The sequence below is a fragment of the Spermophilus citellus genome (assembly GCF_964194105.1).
Source record: "Spermophilus citellus genome assembly, chromosome: 15".
Lineage (NCBI taxonomy): Eukaryota > Metazoa > Chordata > Mammalia > Rodentia > Sciuridae > Spermophilus > Spermophilus citellus.
The window spans coordinates 27,041,631-27,067,420 of record NC_138195.1 but is presented as its reverse complement, the minus strand read 5'-3'; the positions used below and the strand labels follow the sequence as shown (position 1 = coordinate 27,067,420).

The window sequence follows — 25,790 nt, the reverse complement described above, 5'->3', positions numbered from 1 at the left end:
AAGATAAATTTCCAAGTGGAAAAAAAAAATGAGCTTCTTTAAATTTGAGAAAAGAACTCAAAATACCAAATGTGAAGTTTATGGATGCCAATTTATTTCTAAAGTCAAAATTACAGAAAGAAGCACTGGGTTTATACATTGCAGAAAACTGTTTATGAGAAAGAAAAGCATTTTGGAAAAAGAAGTGAAAAACTTCTAAAATCCACAGCTATTCTTTATCTTCTGACATCATAGAAACCATTTCATTATAAACCTCTTGTGGAGCGTTAATTGCCCAGATAAAGTCCAAGTGGTTGTAAGGAAGAATCTCCTTGTGGTAAATGAGATTGGAGAGTTTGGGAAGCAAAATGTTGACGTCGTGGGGGTCAGCCAAAATGTCATTGCCACCATTCCACACTGCAATCGGCACACTCATGGCTGTCACATTATAGTAGGGAGGGATGCACTGAAAAAAAGATGAGAGAAAGAACCAAGGTTTAAGTGGCCATGCTATAGACCCAATGAGCATTCTTTGAGTAGACTGAGTAACATAACTGACTTGGTCACTTTCATCCACGAAGCGAAGCAGAAACAACATAGTTTGGATTGGTGCTTCTCAAATTAATGGGTGTGTGAACTACCTGGAGGATCTTGTTAAAATGAAGGTGAAGTCAGTAGATTTTAAGGAAGAGCTTAGGATTCTGATTTTGTAGGTGATTCTGATGCTGCTGGTCCTAACCATGATTTGAATTGCAAGATTTTGGTAATAATTCTTACAAATTAAAAACGCCAGATTTTAGCTCAAGCTGAACAAAACTGATATGATTAGATTTTAACTCTGGTGGGTTGTTTCTATACTCTGAAGTATGGTCTCAATGTGTCCTGAGGCTTTTACTTTGGCTTTGTATTGACTCCACAGTGCAGCTGGTGAATAGGTCAGTCCATTCAGTTTTGAAGCTGAATCTGTTGGGCACTTACTTGATTTTACTAAATATTGCTTTAAGCTCTGAAACAAAGTATCATCAGTGTCATTTCCTATTTTTAGAAAATTACCATTAACACAAAAAAATTTCAGGAGATTCATAAAATGGGAAGAAGTACAAGAGAATCACCTCCAATTTGCCCAAAACCTAGAAACAATTTTATTATATTTTCGATAATATACTTTCAACAATATTAATCTAATATACAAAACTTACTCTATTCTCACTTATGAAATAGCCAACTTGTCATAGCAATATGTTCATTGTGTATAATTTGTTCTTGCATTTTAATCCTTTTTATTTCATTTCCCTATATATTAGAGAAAAATATGGAGAATATCTATAATTTAAATTCATTTTCTTTTATTTATACCCCATTGTTCAAAGAGTTTCTTAAATGCTGCCTCTGGCTCTTAAATTAGCATTACTGCTTCAGTTAGTTCAAGACCAACCTGAACTGTTATAACTTGGTTGGAAGGAGGACAAACTTGTGGATTGGATATTCCAGGTCTCACTTGGCCCCCTAAGATGAGGTCCAGTATTAGGGCCCAGTGGAAAGATAAACTCAAAGCAAACTGTACTTTAGAGGTTTGAGAAGGTTATGGTTGGGGAAAAAAAATTTTTCAACCAAAGTTTGATCTGAGGATGGTATGAAAATCTCTTTAAAGACATCAAAGATGTAAAATAAAGTGGGGGATCTTCTTTACACATAAGATGGTGTTATAGAAACATATATGTCCCTTCTAAATTTGAGTCATGGAAAGAGATGAAAAACAGTAGAGTTGCTCAGTTACTTACTATCTAAGAGGAAAATTTGAGGATGGAGGCAGAGGAAGAAGAGAATTTTACAAAATCATGAAGGGTGGTTCCTTTGTTCAAAATTAGTCAGTGACAATCTATCATGAGCTAAGGGACTATAGATATTATGCCAATAAATCTTGTCAATAACTTCCTAAATCTGGGTAGAGTGATGCAGAAGTTATTAGAAAAATGTGTACTGACTACAGTTAAGATGAATTCCCAAGTCTGGACCCTTTGTACTACAGTAAGTGAGAAAACTGTTCAATATGTCTGTTTGTGGCTTGCTGAAAACTATGCCTTGCCTTGACTGTAAGCATGCCATTTTTTCCTTCTGTATGGGAATGCATTCCTGTGAAATCACTCCTCTGGCTGTCCACAAAGGGGAGGATATTGTTTGAGAAAAGTAAAGGTTCCAGCTCTATCCCATGTATAGTTGGAATTGTTAATTTGCTATATAGGTTAGTTGTACTTTAGAAAGTGGGCTGGAGACTGGGTTACAGAGCAGGCCACTGTAATGACAACAGGTGGTGCTGCATTCTAGATAGTGTCACATGTCGAGTGTGCTGCTCTGAGGGACATTTGAGCACAGCCACTGAAGCAGGAGTGCAGAGCCATGTGGGAGAATCGGAGACTGGGCATCAACACTTCCCTTAAGAAATAGATGCTCAAATATCATAATTTTTTGTATATGTGAATAATCTCGACTTTAAGTTACTTACCTGATTATAATGTTTCATGTTCTGAAATGGGCTTCCCCAGTCAAAAGCTTGAAATTTTCCAGACCTAGCAGCCTAATATAGAAAAATTGAAAATGCACACAAAAAATTCTCATTGCATGAAAAATCAAATTCAAACATTTCCAAGTAATTTATTTTCAGTTTAAACAACTATTAAAATATTTTTATTCCAAATAAAATTATTAAACATCTAGGATAGGGTCTATATGCAAGTTTAAATGCAGTTTTGCTTGAAATAATTTTTTCTTGCAAGCACCCACTCACAAAAATCATTCTTTTTTTTTTCTTTTGCTACTCAAACACCTGTTTTGTAAAGTTCCATTTCAAATTTTCTGAGGAATATCCAAACTGCTTTCCAGAGAGGTTGCACCAATTTGTAGTCCCACCAGCAATGTATGCATGAACCTTTCCCCCAACGTCCTCACTAAAAGTTATTGTTACTTGTTTTCTTGATAATTGCCATTCTGAATAGAGTGATATGGAATCTCAGTGTAGTTTTATTTTGCATTTCTCTAATTGATAGAGATGTTGAACATTTTTTCATATATTTGTCAATCATTAGTATTTTTCTTCTATGAAGTGCCTGTTCAGTTCCTTTGCTTACTTATTGATTGGGTTATTTGTTTTTTTGGTGTTAAGTTTTTTAGTTCTTTGCACAAAACTCAACTCAAAGTAGATCAAGGACATAGACATTAGAACAGAGACCTTGTGCCTACTAGAAGAAAATATAGGCCCAACTCTCTGTCATGTTGGCTTTAGACCCAAATTCTTCAACAAAACTCCTAAAGAACAAGAAATAAAATCAAGAATAAATAAATAGGATGTATTCAGACTAAAAAAGCTTCTTCTCAGCAAAGAAAATAGAAAAGAACATGCAGAAAGAGCCTACAGGATGGGAGAAAATCTTTGCCACGTGCACCTCAGAGCATTAATTTCCAAAATATACAAAAAAAAAAAAACAAAAAAAAACCCTCAAAAGTAAAAAAAACAAATGACTAAAATGATAATTGAGCAGAATGTTTTAAGGTTGTGCTTTAGGTAAAGTGCAAAGGTTCAGACCAATGAAATAAGTTTTAACAGAATTGGAGTAATGATACCTGGGCCCAGTGGAGGACGTCTTGAACAGAAGTTCCTGCTGGATTATGTGCTAGATAGACATCGAAGCGACTCTAGAAACCAAACACACACACATATATGCATGCATACTTAGACACATAGTTTCTGAAAAATAGCTAAGATCTGTTTCTGATTGAGGTCAAGTGTTTTAGGGCAGTTTTTACTGGAAGGGAATAACCAACATAGTTGCATGTGACATTGGAGTTTTCCAAGTGTAATTATATGTTTTAACTCAGTTTGTAGCCACTCAATGAAGGAGTTTATTATCACCATTTTGTATACACACACACACACACACACACACATACATATATATGCATGTATTTATATATAATGGTAATTATATATACATTTATACATATATATTCATATATAGATATATATTCATATATACATATACTACACATAATATATATATAACACATAATAGTATATTCCTCTTGTTACTATTACTACTGTGCATAGACACCAATCTTTCTCAAAATTGTTAGTTTAATTTGTACCTTTGAACATAAACAAATTTATATACATGTGTGAAAAGGGGAATGTAATTAGTCCCTCTGAAGATCTTTTCCTGTTACATAAGGCAGTTTAGCATTCTGCTCCCTAGGAAGTTTCTTCTGAATAAAATAAGGCCATGCAAATGCAAGGTATAATTGGAGATATATATATATATCTCCAATATGAAAAATATATATATATATTCATATTCACTTATGCTATTTTATGAAGGCCCTAAATCACCTTGCTCAGACCTCCATCAGAAAACTTAAGTCCCCTTCTTGGATTACATAGGTCAGTTCAGAGTGGGCCTTAAACCTTGACTGTGGACAAAGTCAAATAAATTGACAACATTCACAGGAGATTCAAGAATCTCCACCTACTCATCATGCAGAAAATAAAATCTAAATTTCTTTGTTCCCTAAATATCTATTTTACTATTGTTTTTTTCATAAAATTCTTATTGATGGAATACAGTAATTTATACTGTCCTTTCTTAGTATGATATGGAGAGACTGCTCTGTTCTATCCCACATGCTGAATGATGAATGACAAGCCCCCAAATCATCAAGAACTCATTTCTATTTATCGTTTATCATCCTAAGTAGGGAACAAAGAAAATACATGCATATACATATGTGTATAATATGTGTATGTGTACACACACACATATACATTTTTTAAATAAAAATATATTTTAAATATCCACAGATCCACAGTGATGGTCACCAGCCTCAAGAAAGAGAACTGAATCTTTGAACTCCAGGAAATCAAGAGCTATATCTATCTTTTTCACCCCTGTTCTCCCAGTAACTACAAGACTCTGTAGAATTATACCTTTCTATCAATAAATTTGTTTATGTTCAAAGGTACAAATTAAACTAACAATTTTGAGAAAGATAGGTGTCTATGTACAGTAGTAATAGTAACAAGAGTAATATACTATTATGTTATATGCTTTGTACTGTGTTTTATATTCTTTACATATATTAGCTGACTCAAGATTCATAGTAATTCATTTTGTAAATGAGGAAACCAAAGCCAGTTCAAGGGTAGGATGTGAATTCAGGATCACATAAATCCATATATTTAACTAAATTATTATATTGCATTTTCTAAAATAAGTCTTAAAATTGCAACTCAATGCAACATTTTTAAATGCAGATCTTGCTCTGCAAATCAAGAATATGGGCAAGATGTTACATAAATGTTTTTTCTGAAGTATTCTTTATAAAATGTATGGAATGACTAGCAGCTTCAAAAATATTTATAAGAATACTTGTTCAATGCCTAGACATTTTTTTTTTTTTGCAAAGTAGCCTGTCCAAATGGATGGTTCGGTTCCTTCTACCACATAACTTATATGCTACACCAATTACTTAGGTGAGCAAAAATGAATCATGAATTTTTGTTTTTGTATTTTCTGCATGGCATGTATTTACTTTAAGGGCAATCAGGGTGATGGAAAAGAACAGGAAATGACAAAACTGTAATGGAGCCATGACTTGTGGTTCCTCACAGGTTTACCAGGAGATCAGGGAAATGATTCTGATTATTCTTAGTTCTTATATAATTCCATTTTTATGTGATGATGAAAAATAATCAAAGGCGTTCTTTAAAATATTCAGAATAGAAGCCATAGGCATACACACCGTATTCAAGTTCTTACTGTCAAATCCACACATGATAAACAATGCATTGCTACAAAGGAGATCCATTAGCTCTCTGGAGCACACTTCAGTACCAAGAAATCCATAAAAGAAGTTGTGTGGGAGGAATATTCTGTTACCAAATATGATCTGAAAAATAAAAGCATCATTAGAGCATTGCAGAATTCAGGCTGCAAAATGACTCATTACCTAGTTGGGATTATACAAGTGGGATTAGGTTGATGATATTTTCTTACTTCTATAGGTTGTTTTGGAATATCCTATACTTTCTCATTTAATTCCCATGAAGAGGTTGTAAAATGGACAGGACTGATATCCACACTGGGTGTTTATTGGTATACTGAGAACTGTACTGGCTGCTCAGAGGAAGCAGAAGATGTGAGTTACAATCTAGCTGGGGTATTCAGAGTTACAGGAAAAAAATCATGAAACAACAATGGCAGACTGTTGTAATTATGTGACAAGATGAAGAATACAAGGGGAAATGGTGACTCTGAGCCATATTTTTAGCAAAACCTTTGCAGATCTGTCCTAATTATTTTGAGGAAGGCAAACTTTTTGTTTTCTTCCTTTTATACATGAGGAAACATGAAGTTAATACATAGCAGCTTGGGCTAATTTGAACTACATTATACCTAGAATCCTTACCTAATTCTCTGACTTAAGGTCTTAATGCCTTTTCTTTCTAAGTCACTTTGCACTGCTATAAAAATAAATCTGAGGGCAGTAGGAAATAAACTCTGGGTCAATGCATCAGTAAACACAATTAGGGTCATCACTACATTTTAGAGTTTGAATGAAAGGTTTATTAATGGATTTTGACCATAGGTAAAGTCTCTTTGGCTTTAGACACACATATTAATACAGAGTGAAAAGAAATTAATAGTACATAGATGAATGGATAAAGAAACTGTGGTGTATATATACATAATGGAACATTACTTAGCATTAAAAGAGAATAAAATTATGGCATTTGCAGGTAAATGGATGGAGTTGGAGAATATCATGCTAAGAGAAGTAAGCCAATCCCAAAAAAACAAAGTCTGAATGTTCTCTCTGATAAGTGGATATTGATCCATAATGGGGATTGGGGGGCATGGGAAGAATGAAGGAACTTTGGGCAAAGAGGAGGTGGAGAGGGGAGAGCATGGAGGCAGGAAACATGGTAGAATGAGATGGGACATCATCACCCTAGGTACATGTATGCACATATGGTGCGACACTACATTGTGTACAGAGAAATGAAAAGTTGTGCTCCATTTGTGTACAATGAATCAAAATGCATTCTGCTGTCATATATAACTAATTAGAATAAGTAAATAAATAAATATTATAAAAGAAATTAACAGTATAAAACCACAGAAGGACATAACATTATTACATTTCATAGCCTAAAACTAAATGATCCTAAAGGAAATGTGTGTGTGTGTCAAGCACTGGAAAAAGGAAAAAGATTATTAATTCTGTACAGTGTGTGCCTATTCAATAGGCATTTAATTTTGTGGTTTATTAACATCCACACTATTGCCCTATGAAATCTCCATTTGGAGTTGAAGGAGCTTGTAGCAAAAGAGCTCTTAAGAAAGCCAAGACTGTTTGATTAAGGGTCTCAGTATATTTTCTTGACTCAACCATTGATTTCTTTCCCCTCTTTCTCCCTTTCCTCTTTTCTTTGCTTTTTTTTTTTTTTCATATTCCAGGTTAACATGGCCCTGATGGGTTAAGCTTCTGATTTGACTATTTTTCTTCAATTTTATGCCCTATTCCCTTCTACAGGAGTGGAATTGCAGCCTTCACACAGCTGTGTAGAGTGCTTGATAAATGAACTATCTATGAGAAAGCCAAAACATTTATAGGCTTGGGCTCATCAGGCTAATCAAGAACAAAGAAATCAATAGGGGATCTCACAGGCTGGAGAGGGGATCCAGCCATGACACGTGCTATGCAAGGAACAATATAAACATGTACAGTTCCATTTTGGGATATGAACACATTTGTCCTGCAGGTGTGCTGCTCCTTCCATCACTTTGAAGCACATAGGTAATTGGGCATCTCAGGATCAATTAACTGAAGAGAATCACTTACCTTGAAGAGGGGTGATGGAATAAGTGAAAGTTTTGTTAAAAGGCTTGTTGCGTACTTCACAGTGGCAACTGGAGCTAATGCATAAAAGGTTTTGATTCTTCTAGCCAGTGTGTGATTGGTAGAAAAGGCAATAAAACCTGAAATAGAACAAGGAACATGTGAAGAAAGGGTGTGTGTGATGTTTTGTTTTTACAAGTGTGACATTATCTTGCTCGTAGTAAAGGTAGCATCTGACACAAGCTGAGAAATTGGCACTTCTGCTTGCTCAGATATTAATGAGCATGGTAATAGCAATTTAAAGTCTGCTAGTGGAAATAAAAGGATGGAAACATTCAAAATTCAAATAACTTAAAAGATTAAGTAGATTAATAACTTAAAAGATCTTAGTAGATTGGGGTTTGGGGGGTATAGGAGAAGCAGCCCATGTACCTCAATATGTTCTAAGGAAACTGCTGTATTGCATCTTGATGCAATAATTTTATAACCCCAGATCATCAAGAAAGGGTTAAACTGTGTTCAATATGTGCCAGTAAAAGAGAGGAGTGTGTCATAGGAGTGTAGTTTTCCATCCAGAAATGGATGTATGTACAGTTTTAGAAATTTAAAGGTATAAATTTTAGTAACCTAGAAAATGTCCTGCTTTTTAATAAAGGGTTTTGAGTGGAATTGAATGTATACCACTGGTACTGTGCTATCTAGACTGAGGCAGTTCCTTAATCCTAGCTACAGAGAAAAAGTGTGACCAACAGTCCCCTATGTGAGTTCCCTTTGCTATTGCTTATGTTGAGGAGATCAGCTTCACTAAAGGTAACAGGCCCCCTTCCTGGGGGCATCCTGCATCTGACAACTGGTCAAGAAGTAGTTAAAAAGGCCAGGTCCCCTGGCCCCACTGGGGAAGACTCTGAAGGAACTATTTTGCAGCCCAGCCTCTCTTTCTGACCATGCTTGATTTTTGCCCTTTACCCTAAAAGTGTTTCTAAGAAACTTGCTGAAGGAAGTTTCTAAGAAACTTACCCTCATCTTCTTGGGAACCGGACCTAGTATACAAGAACAAACACATTGGGAAGCCCTACCTCACCGACTTTCTCCTCTAAAATTTGAGGTCAATTCTTTAGCTGCTGGAGGAGAACTTCTTACAAGCTTCTACCACCTATTTCATCCGCTTCTCTGCCTATGTTTCCATGGGAATTGTGGGGTAAGAAACGTCATTATCAGGTGAGAGTGAGGGGCAGCATAAAAATGTGCCACGATTTCTCCCAGATGACCTCCTTTTCCCCCTCTGACTTCCACACTATTGTTCCTTTATACCTTCTCTCATACTCTCTTGAACTCACTTCATTATACTTTCACTCTAACCACTCCACCAGAACTGCTCTTCCAAAAGTCTCATAATTTCTAGGCTGCTATATCCAATGGTTCATTCTTGGGCTTTATTTTCACTTGACTTATCAATAGTCTTTTCCACAGTTGACCACATTCTCCTTAAAACACTTTCTTCCCTTGGCTACCAGAACAATAGATACTTTTGTTTCCCTAATACTATTGTCATCTTATCACTATATCTTAGTTTCTTTATTTGTTTCTTACTTATCTTCTAAATTATGGAGTAGTCCAGGGCTTATCCTAGGACCTCTCCTCTTTCCTGCCTAAGCTTATGGTATTACATTCTGTGGCACATCCTGATGACACCTGTTTTGTATTTTTAGCCCAGTCTTCTCCCATAAATTCCAGATCTGTTATATAATTGACTGCTTGACACCTCTACTTGAATCTCCAATGAGCACCTAAGGGTGTTTCAAAACTGAGCTCCTGTTCTCCTTACGTCAGCTCTCTTCATAGCTTTCCCCATCTAGTTTAGTGGTATCCCCATCATTCCATGTGCTCAGGCACAAAGTCCACCATCATGCCGACTCCTTTTTTATTTATTTATTTATTTTTTATTTCTTACATACATCACAATGTGAATTTGGTGTCAACATACCTTATATATAAACAGAGATTTGATAAATTGTGGTAGAAAGGTGTATTAAGAATTGCAGTGCAAAAGAATCATGAATGTAATGCACTCCTTTTTTTTTTCTTTTTTTACTCTTATGCCTGATATCCAATATATCAGCAAATCCTGTGGGCTCAATCTCCAAAATGTATCTAAAAGATATATCTAGAACCTGGCCATATGTGTTTACTTCCACAGCTACCCTCACCTCCAGTCACCAGCATAGATTATTATAAGTCAGCATAACCTCCAGCATGAATTATTTTAGGAGTCCTCTAAGTGGTTCTCTGCTCCTTCTTATGTTCCCCTTCAGCCACCAGAGGGATCTTATTACAGGTCATCTAGCTCCTCTATTCAAAATTTGTCCATGATTTCCTTTTTCACTCAGCATGAAAACTGATATCCTGTTCATCCTGAACAGAATGCCCTCCCCAAACTCTGTAATCTTGTGTCACTCTCCCCAACTCTCTGTCTCTCTCAGGCTGATTCATCCAAGGGAGGAACTGTGTCACTCCTATTCCTTGAACATACTGAGTGTGCTCAAGCTTCAGATTCTGTACACCCTCTGCTCTGTCTTCCTGGAACATCAGCCAGCCAGTATGCACATGAGTTGCTCCCTGACCTCCTCCATGTGTTTACCCAGAGGATTTTGTGTGTGTGTGCATGTGTTCGCTTTCAAAAATTGCTCTGAAACCCTCTGACACTCCCTAATATCCTTCCCTATCAAAAATTGCTTTGAAACCCTCTGATACTCCCTAATATCCTTCCCCAATTATTTTTTCCCATAGCATTATTATTGCTTAGTAGATTGTATATTTAACATTCTAATCTTTGTTATTTTCCCTGCCTCCTCCCACTAGAGTATAGAGGATGTGAAGGCAGAGATTTAATCTATCTAATTTATTGTTGTGTTCTTTGAGATGCCTTAGGCCAATCCATTCTCCATAAATATGATTGAAGGAACAAAATAAATTCAGCCTAGAGGCTGAAAGATGCTGACGTGAGAGATTGCCTGAGCTGATACTTGAGCCACCCTATTGAACCTATTGGTAACAACTAATTGTTAGCTTGTACAATTTATCCCCTTAGATTTATTTTTACCCATCTATTGTCCCTGTGTCATTAAGTTGTCATAGTACTGATTTTTATAGTGAATGGAAAGCAGTCGATGTAATTATGCTGCCATAACAACAGAGAAAGGGTCTATGGTATAAGAACTAAATTATCGGGTCCCAGTGCCTTTACTTACCAATGGTGGTGCCCTGAGAATGTCCAACATAGTGTATCTTCTCCTGCCCAGTTTTCTTTACAATGAAGTCAATTGTGGCTGGAAGGTCATATTTAGCCATTTCATCAAAACTGCAAGAAAAAAAATAGACAAAATAAATCTGAATATATTTTCTTGTTAGAGTTTTTAAATTTCAAGAATGTTCTTGGATAAGGTTCTATTTCTGTTAGAGAAATAGAAAAACTAGATTCTCTAAATATTGCAGCTTAAAAACCCTTAGCAAGGGCCAGGTGCCCTTTGGGGTAGTTTCTTATAAACAACTTATAACATTTCTAAAGTACAACACTATGGCTACAATCTAATTCAAACAAGAGAGTAACTATAGGTGGGAATTATTTCCATCCCTGAAATGGAATGTTAGATTTAATAAGCATCTGTATGCTGTGTTCCAGTGCCATTTAATATGAATCCTATCCCTCTCTATTTTATTCTTCACAACTCAGCCAGAATGACACTTTGAAAATAAAAACTCCCAGTTTAAAACTTTTCAGTGACTTCTCATTGCATTTAGAGTGAGTTCCAGCACCTTCACCATCATCTACATAGCCCTGCCTGAGCTGATGCTTATCAGCATCTCTAGTCTCCTCTTACATCACTTGCTTTTTCCTCATTCCACCTGGGACACAAGTGTTTCCTTTTAGCTCCTAGAACTCCTAGAGCACTTTTGTTCCCTTAGCATTATCAGCCAAATTATCTTGTTCTCTATCTCCCTCAGTAATTTCCAGGAATAAGGTACAAGAAGGTTAGTGATAGGAAACCTTTGAAAATCTCTCCATGTTGACTGAATTTTGTTCTTCATGATGATGCAGATTGAATCCCCAAACAGGTTCTAATGTCCCCAGAATCCATATGGATATTCCCTTTGAAATTTGCCAGGGGCAGTGAATTCCCTTGTTTCAGCAATATTGTTCATTAAACTTGGAAAAGCATATTCAGGAATCCCTACATAGTGAGTAACTGAGATCACAGAAAGTTTGAACGAAAAGCTATTTTTGAAATGAGGTATATGGAAGCATTTAAGAAAAGATATGAGTAAAAATGTCTTCCTTCCCTTCTTAATTGGAGCATAATTTGTTAAGATGAGACTGAACTGGAAAGAAAGATGTCTATACTTTTAAAGCCCAATGATTTTTTTAACACAGATGTCTTTATGATTTGTTTTATTTATTAACAGTACAACATTTTCATGCATTCTGAAATTTCACAATGTTTGATTCAGTTTAGATCAAAATATTCAAGCCCACATGAGCGAGAACGAAGTGAGATTACCTTTTTAAAGCCCAAATATTATTCTTTTTTAAAAAATTTTTTTAGTTGTTGATAGACCTTTATTTATTTGTGTGAGTGCTGAGAATCAAATCCAGTGTCTCACACATGTCAGGCAAGTGCGATACTGCTGAGCCACAGCCCAAGCCCCCAATGATTATTCTTTTTTTTTTAAAGAAAGAGTGGGAGAGAGAGAGAGAGAGAGAGAGAGAGAGAGAGAGAGAGAGAGAGAGAGAATGAGAATTTTTTAATATTTATTTTTTAGTTCTCGGCGGACACAACATCTTTGTTGGTATGTGGTGCTGAGGATCGCACCCGGGCCGCACGCATGCCAGGCGAGCGCGCTACCGCTTGAGCCACATCCCCAGCCCCCCAATGATTATTCTTAATAGCTCATTTTTATTGTCCATTTTCTTTACCTGAAAGCCCAGAATTCAACTGAGTCTGGTGAATAGTACAAATTTCTCCTGGACCAGGTATTTCCTCTGCTGTTGCCCAACCACACGTCATAACCAGCGTCTGCCAGAATGAAGGCCAGGCTGTTGTTGGGCAGGTTTGCAATCCAGTTTGTGGCTGATGTAAGCAAACCATGCTGCAGAAACACCACAGGTCTGTGGCCTAAAGAATACAATTATTTTAAAACATTATAAACTTACTCTTTTTTCTAAGATAAATGTGTGACTGGAATTAAACGCGTTTGTTTGAGTTGAATATATTTGAATATGTTATCTTAATCATCTTTACTCAGGTGGTTGGTTTCCCAGATGCCAAAGCTTATCAAATGTTTACTTAAAATATGTGTATCCCATGGTACACCAACTGTACTTCAAGAAAGGTATTAATTATATTTGCAATAAATTCAGCACTAGGTTGATTTAGGTGGACTATAAATAGTAAAGTTATGAGAGGTAGTCTTTAAAATTTTTATATTATTTTTATACTACATAATTTTCCTACAGTTAAAAAAATAAAATTTTAATAGTACCAGCAAATATGGCCTGTAATTGGAAAATAGGTTTCAAATGGCCTCCACATCGTCTCCTCTACAACACACCCTGGATAACTTTTTTGATCCTATAGGACTGAGGTCAGTTACTATCTCTGAGAGCAACTTTCCTTAGATATCTTCATCAAGTCTTCCAGTTTCATAGCCTGTGCACAGTCGTAGCTTTGGACTTAACACATTTCATTATAATCATTTGTTTATTTATCCATCTCATTGACTAAATGGTGATCTCCTCGAGAATCAAAAACTATGGATGAATTTTTGTTGTATTTCCAAAATGAGCAAGATTTATGAAATCCTTAGAAAGAAATGAAAGGAGAAACAGATGGAAGGAATGTGGGGGGAAGGATGGAGGAAAGGGAAAAGGAGAGGCAGGAAGGGAGGAGGGAAGAGGAAAAGGGAAGGAAGGGAAGAAGGTTATACCTTTGTTCTCTGAGTTTTTCTTTCCATAAGGAATTCTGAAGATCCCAAGGATATAACCGTCTTCAGTCACAACTTCATATTCTTCACTTGGGTATCCCCAGTAGGAAATCATTTGATTCTGATGAGGAAGACCAAAAGGATTAAGTTTTAGCTGGCTTTGGAAATACATCTAATGACTAGATAATGTTAATTATTTTCACTGGTCACTTAAAAATTTAAACCCACTGTGATTCTAAATCACATTAATATCTCTTAACTTTTATAGATAACCATCCCCCTACCCCGCCTCTGGTTAACTTACAATATTCATGTGGGCTTCAGGGCTCTCAGGTGCTACTTTTCCTAAGAAACCATGCGTAGTTCCAAATGCAGATATCAAACTTGCCACTGCTAAAAGCGACCACATTTTGAACTGTCCAGAAACAAAAGAATGGCCTGTGCTATGGTTAACCCATTATACTTTCATAATACTCATATTTTGTGACAATATTACCAATATGAAAAGTAGAGAAATGTTTGAGGTTGATTATATTCTCTTGGACAATAAACTGGGACATGTGGATGTCAGTACAGTCATCTTAATGTTTAAAATGTTTTCACCCTGATTTCATTTGTTTAAGAACACTTATTTAAATTTCAAGTCTTCTTGAAGGAAGTTTAGATGGCAAAAACAAAACCTCCAACTGTTCATATTCTTATTATGCCATATGTTTAAGATTTTTGCCAACTGATTTGAGAACTCAGTGTGGGAGTGAGAGTTGTATAGGCATTTGATGTCCTTATATTTAACCTTAATATAATATGCACACAAACTTACCATGACATTATTAAAAAGTATTCTTTATAATAGTGACTACGTAACAATTTATTGACTTAATGTTATTATACGGATTTAAAAGCTGCCATCACCTCAAAATGCCACCCATAAACAGAATAATGTGTGAATATGATTTTAAGAAATTTATTGCTCTTTTAATTTTTGTTGTTGTTGTTTTGTTTTGCAATGCAGGAAATCAAACCCATGGCCTAATGCATGCTAGGTCAGTGCTCTACCTCTGAACTAGAGAAACAGTCTTACTCTTTTAATTTTTTTCTTGGAGATTTTATTTCATTAAAATTATGTAGATCATGAAAATTATAAATCAGCAATGTGTTGGATGATCCAATACCTTCACAAGTATTTAACAACAAAAAGGAAAATCAGTGTCACTATATTAAAAGAATTCAGGACGTTTTTCTAATTTAACCTTTCATGTTTTGCTGTAGAAAAATAGCAATCCACTTCTTAGATGACAAATAATTTCAAGTAGACTGAATTAGTTTTACTATTTAAATGATTGGTATTTCCACTTAATTGTGTATCAGAATTGTTAGGCTTTTTGTAATTGGAAAGCAATACAGGCCAGAAACAAAATGGACCTATTTTAAAATGAAGGAAATGTTTTTAGTTGAAAATAGCCCAATGGATGATCCTACTAGATTTAACCCCTCAAAAACTGAGTAGGCTGCAGCTCAAAATGACTTGTCAATTTTAAAACTTATCATCCTTGGCTGTCAACATGTGGTCCTTGAGGCAACTACTCTTGGATAATGACTAGGAATTCCATATACACTCAAAATTACTAGAATTGAACAAGTGTATTTTATAGTTTTTGCATTTTGATTAAAATTTTAGTTTACAAATTTTCTTTTTTCAAAGGAACATTTCAGTAGGACTCTACCTTTTGATCTTGTGATAATTGTCTCTTGTTTCTCAATACAGAAAATATTTGACATTGGACTCAGAAGATCTAAACTTCCTTCTATAAATTTGAGAATCTCCAGATACTAAACTGTGAAAAATCCCCAAGGGAGAACTGCTATTTGTTCTCAAAAAATTGAAAGGATATCATGGAGATAGCTTTAAATCAAATCCTTTAGTGTATGTGTGAGGTAAATTACACAATAATTATTTATTGAATAACTAATGCATGTTAGAAGCAATATTTAGCTGTCACATGTAGAAAAATTTTAATTGCTTTTGGTGAAGAATTTGTAAAATTTGTATCACTGGATTCAAGTGAGGTTCTTTAAAAAGGGATAACTTCTCAGTTGCTGACAATATTTCTTTTTTTTTTTATTGTGCCCATCTACAACTTTTTTTTTTATTGTTGGTTGTTCAAAACATTACATAGTTCTTAATATACCATATTTCACAGGTTAATTCAAGTGGGTTATGAACTCCCATTTTTACCCCGTATACAGATTGTTGTGTCACATCAGTTACATTTCCATTGATTTACAAATTGCCTTTCTAGTGACTGATGTATTCTGCTGTCTATCCCATTCTCCACTATCCCCCCTCCCCTCCCCTCCCCTCCCCTTCTCTCTCTCCACCCCCTCTACTATAAATCGTTTCTTCCACTTATATAATTTTTCTCCTACCCCTCCTTTCCTCTTATATGTAATTGTGTATAACCCTGAGGCTCACCTTCCAATTCCATGCAATTTCCCTTCTCTCTCCCTTTCCCTCCCGCCTATCATCCCTGTTTAATGTTAATCTTCTTCTCAAGCTCTACCCTGTCCTTGGTTACTCCCCTTATATCAAAGAAGACATTTGGCATTTGTTTTTTAAGGCTTGGCTAGCTTCGCTTAGCATAATCTGCTCTAATGCCATCCATTTCCCTCCAAATTCTATGATTTTGTCATTTCTTATTGCAGAGTAATACTCCATTGTGTATAAATGCCACATTTTTTTAATCCATTCATCTACTGAAGGGCTTCTAGGTTGGTTCCATAATCTTGCTATCGTGAATTGTGCTGCTATGAACATCGATGTAGCAGTGTCCCTGTAGCATGCTCTTGTTAGGTCTTTAGGGAATAGACCGAGAAGGGGAATAGCTGGGTCAAATGGTGGTTCCATTCCCAGCTTTCCAAGAAATCTCCATACTGCTTTCCAAATTGGCTGCACCATTTTGCAGTCCCACCAACAATGAACAAGTGTACCCATTTCCCCGCATCCTCTCCAGCACTTGTTGTTGTTGGACTTCATAATGGCTGCCAATCTTACTGGAATGAGATGGTATCTTAGGGTGGTTTTGATTTGCATTTCTCTGACTGCTAGCGATGTTGAGCATTTTTTCATGTACTTGTTGATTGATTGTATGTCCTCCTCTGAGAAGTGTCTGTTCAGGTCCTTGGCCCATTTGTTGATTGGGTTATTTGTTATCTTATTATCTAATTTTTTGAGTTCTTTGTATACTCTGGATATTAGGGCTCTATCTGAAGTGTGTGGAGTAAAGATTTGTTCCCAGGATGTAGGCTCCCTGTTTATCTCTCTTATTGTTTCTTTTGTTGAGAGAAAACTTTTTAGTTTGAGTAAGTCCCATTTGTTGATTCTAGTTGTTAACTCTTGCGCTATGGGTGTCCTATTGAGGAATTTGGAGCCCGACCCCACAGTATGTAGATCATAACCGACTTTTTCTTCTATCAGACGATATTTCAACAAAGGCTATAAAACCATTTGTCATAGTTCACTTAGCATAGTTCCCGACTTACAGAAAAGCCAGAATAAAACTCTCAAGGTCTAAATCTGACCCTCCTGGCTAACTTAGTAATAGAAATTATATTTATTGGCAACTCTTAAAAATTAGTTTTTAACCAGACCTTGTCTTTTCAATGAAATTTTAGGAAGGGACACACTAGTATTCAAAGACTAACCAGCAGTGTTTTCACATTCAAACCAGAAAGTTTGATCCAACTTTTCAGAAACCCTCTGTTTTATTCCCTCGATAGCCTTCCTCAAGTAATTTATTACTGTAAAGACATTTAACCTATGGTTTGAGTTATAGGACACCCCAAAAATCCAAGTTAGCTGCACGGGCTCAGAAATGTTCAGGGACAGAATAAATGCCTCAAAGCACCTGTCACCAAGTTTTAAAACAAGAGTAATAACTAACTTCTATAGAGGACTCTCGATAGGCTGGAGTGTGTACTCAACATGTAATATGTATAAGTGAGTTATCTGCACTAAAATGTTTCCTATTTCTATAATCTAAGGTCACAATAGTGCGTTTCTTGATAGTATGAGCATTCATTATATAAAGAAAGTAAAGTTTTCAATATGTTTGGCATCTAGTATTTGATAAATATAGTTATTATTACTTTCGTCTCACTTAATTTTTATAACAACCCTATTAAGTAGGTAGCATTGTATTCCCCATTTTGCAGATAAGCAAAGCAAGGCTAGAAAAGAACTTGCCCAATAAGTCTGCATAAAGTAGTATGCCTATATTTGAAATGAGGTTATCTCTTTTAAAGATTATATTTTTCTTCACTATAATGCTTCTTTAGGATGATTATATGTCACCTTATATAAGGAGCTACTTGGCACAGCCACAGAGAGATTTACACAAATTTTTCCAAACTTCTGTTTCAGTTGGGCATTGTGGTGCATGCTTGTAATCCCAGGGGCTTGGGAGGCTGAGGCAGGAGGATCTAGAGTTCAAAGCCAGCCTCAACCCCAGTGAGGCGCTAAGCAACTCAGTGAGGCTCTGTCTCTAAATAAAATACAAAAAACGGGTTGGGGATGTGGCTCAGTGGTCGAGTGTCCCTGAGTTCAATCTCTGGTATCAAAACAAAACAAAACAAATTTCTGTTTTGAGAAGTTTCAAATTTGAAGAAGTATATGTAGACTATGAAGTACGCCATGAAGTTTAACTCAACCACAGTTAATTTGAATGATATTAAATTATATGACATAGCATGTTTATAAAGTCAATTCATATAACATTAGAGGACAAGCTTCTCAAAAGGGAGAGAGAGAGAAAAGACTTTTACATTAACACTTGTTACAATAGTGAAAAAATTTGTTATTCATAACAAAAGTCAAGAATTTCATGTACTTTCAAAACAAATCAAATCCTAGAGGAATAAGCCATAATTCAGATAAACACATTTATATAGGTGAATATACAATAACTATTTATGTCTTTTAAACCTGCAATATTTGGGTTAAAGAAACAAATGAATCTAGAATTCAGATAATTTTGCACAGCAGAAGTTGTACTTACAGTCTCCTCAGAAACAGAACTAGGTTTCTGAATGGTCAGGATTTTGGTTAATGGTACATTTGCCTTTTATATACAAAAACTTCAACAATGGCCAGAATTAGTCATCCTCTAATTAAATTACCACAAATTCTTAATATCTGGACATCATTTTATGTTGGAAGGACAAACCTAAAAATCAAATATTGCATTCAAGTTCACATGAGTGAACCTTTAACTTTTAACAAAAGCAAATATTGAGCAAAGGAACTTTGATGATTAAAAATGATTTAGGAAACATTAAGATTGATCGATAGCTTAAACATATAAAACTATTGAATCAAAGATATGACACAAACAATTATTAAGTTTGTTTCAGATAAATAGGATTAAGATGGTAAAAGGCCCTAACTCCTGTGCTTCAACAATGCAACCCAAGCTATTCTGACCAAATGATGAGATAATGAATGTGATCAACATAGATTAATGCTTTTTATGGTCTTTGACCTGGGTCTATTACCCTCCAGATAATGATATCCAAAACCCAGTCCCTGGCTTTTCATAACACATGAATTGTACCTTTTTAAAAAATACAAAATCTACTTGATGTGGTTTCAACAATGTGAATGTGTATATAAATGGGTTATACAATTCAAGATTTTTATTTAAAAATGTAGTTAAGTCTTTACAACTACCATGAGCATCTGTGGCTGATGGTAAAAGAAAAACAAAATCATACTTTGATTTGTTAAAATCATTTGCAATTTGTTTTTAGGAATCTCTATTTGCTTATTAGTATGTATATGCCTAGCAGAAATAGTGAACAAATATTTTTATTGTTCTTCTTTGTTATACATGACAGCAGAATCCATTTTGATAAAATTATACAAGCATGGGACATATCTTGTTTTAATTAGGACCCCATTCTTGTGGGTGGGCACAATCGTGGGATTCACTCAGGTATTTTCATATGTGTGTATAGGAAAATTATATTAAATTTATTCTACTATCTTTCCTATTCTTATCCCCTTTCCTGTCTTTTCTTTCCCCTTTGTGTAATTTACTGAACTTCTCTTCTTGCCTTTATTGTGGTTTAGCTTCCACAAATGAGCAAAAACTTTTAACCTTTGGTTTTTGGGGATTATCTTATTTCACTTAGCATAATAGTTTCTAGATCCATCCATTTACCTGCAAATGTCATAAATTCATTCTTTTTTGTGGCTGAATAATAGTCTATTGTGTATATATACCACAATTTCTTTATCCATTCATTTGTTGATGGGTATCTAGATTGGCTCCATAGCTTTGCTATTGTGAATTGTGCTGCTATAAAATTTGATGTGGTTGCATCACTGCAGAATGCTGATTTAAAATCCTTTGGATATACACTGAAGAGTGGAATAACTGGGTCACATGATGGTTTCATCCCTAATTTTTTGAGGAATCTCCATACTGCTTTCCAGAAGGGTTGCACCAATTTGCAGTCCCACCAACAATGTAAGAGCATTCCCTTTTCCCCACACTCTCACCAACATTTGTATTACTTGTACTCTTGATCATTGCCATTCTGACTAGATCGAGATGAAATCTTAGTGTAGTTTTGATTTTCATTTCTCTAATTGCTAGAGATATCAAACATTTATTCATATATTTGTTGACCGTTTATATTTCTTCTTCTGTGAAGTGCCTGTTCAGTTCCTTTGATGATTTAATCAGTTGGGTTATTCGGGGGTTTTTTGGTGTTAAACTTTTTTGAGTTCTTTGAATACCCTGGAAATGAACGCCCTTTCTGAAGTGCAAGTGACAAAGATTTTCTCTCATTCTATGGGTTCTCTTTACTCTCTTGATTGTTTCCTTTGCTAAGAAGCTTTTTAGTTTGATGCCATCCTATTTATTGATTTTTTATTTTACTTCTTATGCTTTCAGAATCTTGTTCACAAAGTCAGTACCTGTGCCAACATATTGTGGATCTGGGCCTACTTTTTCTTCTATCAGGTATAGGGTTTCTGGCCTTATACCTAGGTCTTTGATCCACTTAGAGTTGATTTTTGTGTGGAGTGAGAGTTAGGGGTTAAGTTTCATCCTATTACATATGGATTTCCAGTGATCCCAGCACCATTTGTTGAAGAGGTTGCCTTTTCTCCAGTGTGTGTTTTTGGTGCCTTTTCTAGTATTGAAAAGAACAAAATGGCAAGCTATAATCTAATACCTTTCCAACAAGCTCCACAATAGGACTAATTGGAGTTACATTGCTGATATGTATCAAACTGAATATATGAAACACCATGTGTGTTTACATGATTTTATACCCTAGTATCACACATTTCCTCAACTCTAGCTGTTTGTCATTGATAACCATTAAGTTTTGAAAAGATGATGATGTGTTCTCATGAGGATCACAACTGAAGGGAAGTGTTTTGCTGAACTAATGCAATTTGAATGAATTTTGCTAGCATACAGGAGGCAAATCAGCCATGTTTCTTTATGTTATTCTTTGCCTAAATTCAAGCAAGGGAATATTAGAATATGTTCTTTTATCTTTTTTTCTGTAAATAAAAAAGAGTTGGAGGAGGAATCTTTGGAAAAAATGAAGATCCTTATAGACTTTGAAAGAGATCTATGATACTAAGAGTTAATGCAATCAAATACACCCTAGCTTCTTTGTAAATACCTCAAATTTTGATTAACCAGGGGTAATTCACTAGGGATAGTCACATAAACTACTGAGGGGATTTAGTTTCTAGTTTGCATTGTATATTAAGGTCCATTAAGAAATACAATACTCTCTCTGCTCCATTGTTTTTCTCTTTCCAACTCTTCATCTTTAGGTATCAGCTTAGCTGTTATGTCTTTGTTAAAGAGCACTCAGACACTGTTCTTCATCCATCTGTAGTTGGCTCAGGAGTCTTTTCCTACATCCTTATGAAACCCTATATTTACTCCATTCTAGGAGTTAAGGATAAGTCATTGTATCTTTTCCCTTGGACACACACACACACACACACACACACACACACACACACACACTCCTTAAATGCAGGGGCTGCAATTTGTTCACCATTATATTCTGCATTCCTAGAATTTGTTTATAACAAAGTACATGATCAATAAATATTTGTGAAAAAAATATTTATAGATAAGAATTCCCATTTTGGTCTTGTCCTTTGAGCACAACCAGATTCCCTGAAATTCATACTTGCTGAGAATATCTGTCCTAGCTTAATCAGCTGTCTCTTAGGGGTCAACCTGTTTATTCATCTTGTCATATTTCCCTTCTTATTTTCTTCAGTTTGACAGTCTGTTGGAATGTTTTTCAAAAATGAGTAATTCCAATATGCTAGAATCATTTTTATAATTCACCTAATTTTCTTTTGCATTCAAGTCCTCCTATAAATGTTTTGAAGGCATATGTCTCTTTTTCATTTTATTATACATTCTAGACCTTTATATGTTTCACCTAGGAATTTTTGTCACTCTTCACTGGTATTCTGTCTGGCTGTTTTATCTTCCAATATTCGGTGCATTTCCAAACAGTTGCTCAATTTAAATCCTAAAAGTTAAAGTCTAATTATTATTATCTTTGGCTTGAAAACTTGTTTTGGCTTCCTGGTCCATGAATAGAGTTCAAATAGCAAAGATGTATTTCATTCAATTAGGAGGCAATTTTAGAAAATCTTTTCTGAGGAATATAGTACTTTTAAAATTCCAACTCCAGTTGACCTCTCTTTTTCCTATGACCTCCTATTGTACTTTGGTGACTATAAAACTCATTTTGACTCTCAAATCTCTATTGTTTCGTACTGCTTTTTAAGACTTCAATACATGCCCAATTAGTTCAAGAAAATGAACTTCCTTAAAACATATGTTTATATCATTACATACATAGTGCAGGACTTTTCACCTCAACAGGTGCTTAGTGCTTTAGATATTAAAGTAGCTTATTTCATACATCATTTCACAAATAAATGAGACAGATCTTGGGGTTTAGTTAACTATTTTATTTGTCCTTGTTAAATTCCAAAGTATCTTTATCACTTGGAGGTGCTTACATTATCATTAAAACTCCCCTTATAAACCTGGATTGGTCTTTTTCACTCTGAATAGTTGAAAGTGACATCATAAAGGGCAGATGTTCATATCCCCGGGCTCATGTACATCTGTGTGTATTCACATCTGTGTGGAAGGAATAGTCACATGGCTTCTATCAGATTCTTAAATTTATCATTCATCCACAAAATGGATGAAAGTCTATGTTGTACAATTCTTCACTTTACAATTACAACATGTTCAATAAATGTATGGATAAAACTGGTAATGAAAACCTGAAGGAAAAATATTTATGATGATAGAAAAACATCCTATAGGCAAAAATATCATGCAACAGGTTATTTTACAGGCATGATGAAGTCAAAGTAAGCACTGAATAAAAAACAATATAGATCACAAATATGGTAATATTTTTTTCAATAATTATTTTGGAGAACTGAATACAATGGATCTTAAGAAATATTTTGAAAGAATATGAAACATGAAAGCTTTGAGGAAAAGAAATCCCATTATCAATAAAATCTGGAGCTTTGCATCTAATAAGGTGTTTTTTATTGTTTCGGTGATTTCCCAGTAGATGTTCTGAAATACAGCATGTTGTTAGATCCAGTCCAATTTGTTGTAGGAAAGCAGAGACAGAGGCAAATGAGGTCAGGAATCTGAGAGAGCAATTGTTGGCAAAATTCCCTTAAAATAAGGGTTAGATAGTAAGACCATTTCTCACCCCTAGTACAGCTATAACTTTCTACAACCACAGATTGTGGAGGATTAGTTTAAATAAATATAAAGAAAGAAGTTTCACAATCACACTTCAAAGAAACATTAAGTCTTTGTAAAACTATGGTTACTACAAAAGAATGTAGTAATTTATTTATGTTATTATTATTAGTGAAAGTGAGTTGGCTTTAAAATGTATGGCTTCTAGACGGAAGACTACTTGCATGTTAGTACAATGTAAAAGGTCCATACAGGAGTAACACAGCCATACTTGGAAAGGTATTTGCCTTTTTACATACACTTTGAGATTAGAAGAAAGATGATATTTTTATTCCTAATCTTTAAGGAAGCAGTAAAATAGATTATTGAAAATTAAACCGGATCTGCTATGTTGACTTTTTGAAGAAAGAAAGATAAGTTTTCCTTAGAATTTCTAGACAAAGACCAGTCTTAGTAGCTGGCTCTTCTCCTAGTATAACCAGTGCCCTGAATTGACTCCTTAGGGCTAGGGAAAAGAAAGTTGATCCAACATTTACAGTCAACAAGTATTGTTGAGATCTGCCTTCCACCCCAGCCCATACTACCACACACCTAAGAAAAGTTTGATGGATTCCCTGACACAAGAATGGCAAGTGGAGAATCAAAGAAAGGCATTAAAGATGCTCTAAGAAATAAAGAGCTGTTGGAAGAGTATCATGGGAAACAATTTTGAGGAGAGGAAACTCTTGGATGTCGTAGAATTCAAAGGGATACTTAATTCACTTCTTATTAAACAATTCTTGTTTTTATTTCTTGATCATAGAGTTTTAATATTTAGTGTACTTTTCCTTTAGTTCTATACTCTAAGCATCTTGTGATTATTAGAGTATTATTACCTAATATTTTTAAAGGAATAAGATGAAAGAATTATTCTTCTAAAATTCAAGGATTAAATTCTCTCTCTGCCATTATAATGAAATGACATTAAACTAACTAAAGCACAAAATTCAGAAATTATTTTGTCCACAAATGGGAGAATTCTTTCTCTTCTACAGTCACTGAAAAGAATGATTGAGAACATTTACATTCTTAAAATTACTAAGACCTTCAGAAGCTTTTGTGAGATCTGTCTATCCAGATAGAAAAATCTTGAATAATTTGAAATATATTGAAAAAGCTTGTCACTGACAAGTGACAATGCTTTATAGTTTGCAAATCTCCTTAATACCTTGCTTAACAGAAAACAGTTGGATTTTCATATTTTTGTCTATATTCAGTTAATTGCAGTATCACATGGTAAAACTCCACTACACACTGATGACAGAATAGAAATGTCTTTGCACTATTGTAAAGATATTTTATTGATACTTTATTTATTATAAATCTTCGGTACCAATTAAAGATTCAGTATGTATATCATGAAATTAGTATAACTAGTCTACTGTGCCTCCATGACTGTGTCCATGTTTTAACATTTGCTGGGTAAAAAAGATTTGATTCATATATAGTTACCTAGATTATACTATAAAACTGATCAGTTTTGGTGCAGGACTGTCTGGTGTCCATTTGGCATTTATGTTTAACCCTTTCTACATTCTCCTCTACTTGAAAGGGGAGAATCTTGGAATTTCTAGAATGCTTTTCTGCTTTTGTCTCACAAAGAGGGCTTACATTTTCTAGGGCAGTTGTGAACAGGTACGCAGGCAGAAGTTTACAGTGGCGTTTAGGTGAACTCCTGGAAATCACCATACAGCAAAACAGTCAGCTGAGTTCTACAGCTGTTTCCAAGTTTCCCCGATGAGTTTCCATTTGCAACCATTCCCAGGTGAGTTTCTATAAATCACTCATTTCTAGCAATGACTTCTGTGACCTTCATTGCTTGAGACATTGCATCAATTGTGTAAGCATCTAATTCTACATATAAGGACACTTCTTGGAAAACTTAGAGTGGCTTCTATATCCTGAAAAAATTCTGATATATAGAGCTCAATTATTGTGTGAGAATCATTCAATTAGTAAAAAGTTAGTAGTTTTCTTTGGTTTATTTTTTCATATTGGAGAGATACTAGTATATGTAATAGCTATTTTATTGTATAATTTCTTTTTAGAATATATTTTATTTTACAAAGATAAATAGTTATTTTTAAAGACTTTTGCTATTTATAGAGG

At 34.9% G+C, this 25,790-nt stretch overlaps 1 protein-coding gene across 1 annotated transcript; it reads right to left on the bottom strand.

Moving 5' to 3' along the window:
• Positions 1–208: 208 nt before the first annotated feature.
• On the bottom strand, positions 209–14,257 carry LOC308634097 (gastric triacylglycerol lipase-like; the record flags this gene model as incomplete). Its single annotated transcript, XM_081267657.1, has 9 exons — positions 209–445; positions 2,483–2,554; positions 3,598–3,669; positions 5,770–5,916; positions 7,873–8,009; positions 11,118–11,227; positions 12,842–13,040; positions 13,852–13,969; positions 14,153–14,257. The coding sequence occupies 9 exons, from the start codon at positions 14,255–14,257 to the stop codon at positions 209–211; spliced, it is 1,197 nt and encodes a 398-aa protein (XP_081123783.1).
• Between the last annotated feature and the right edge of the window lie 11,533 nt (positions 14,258–25,790).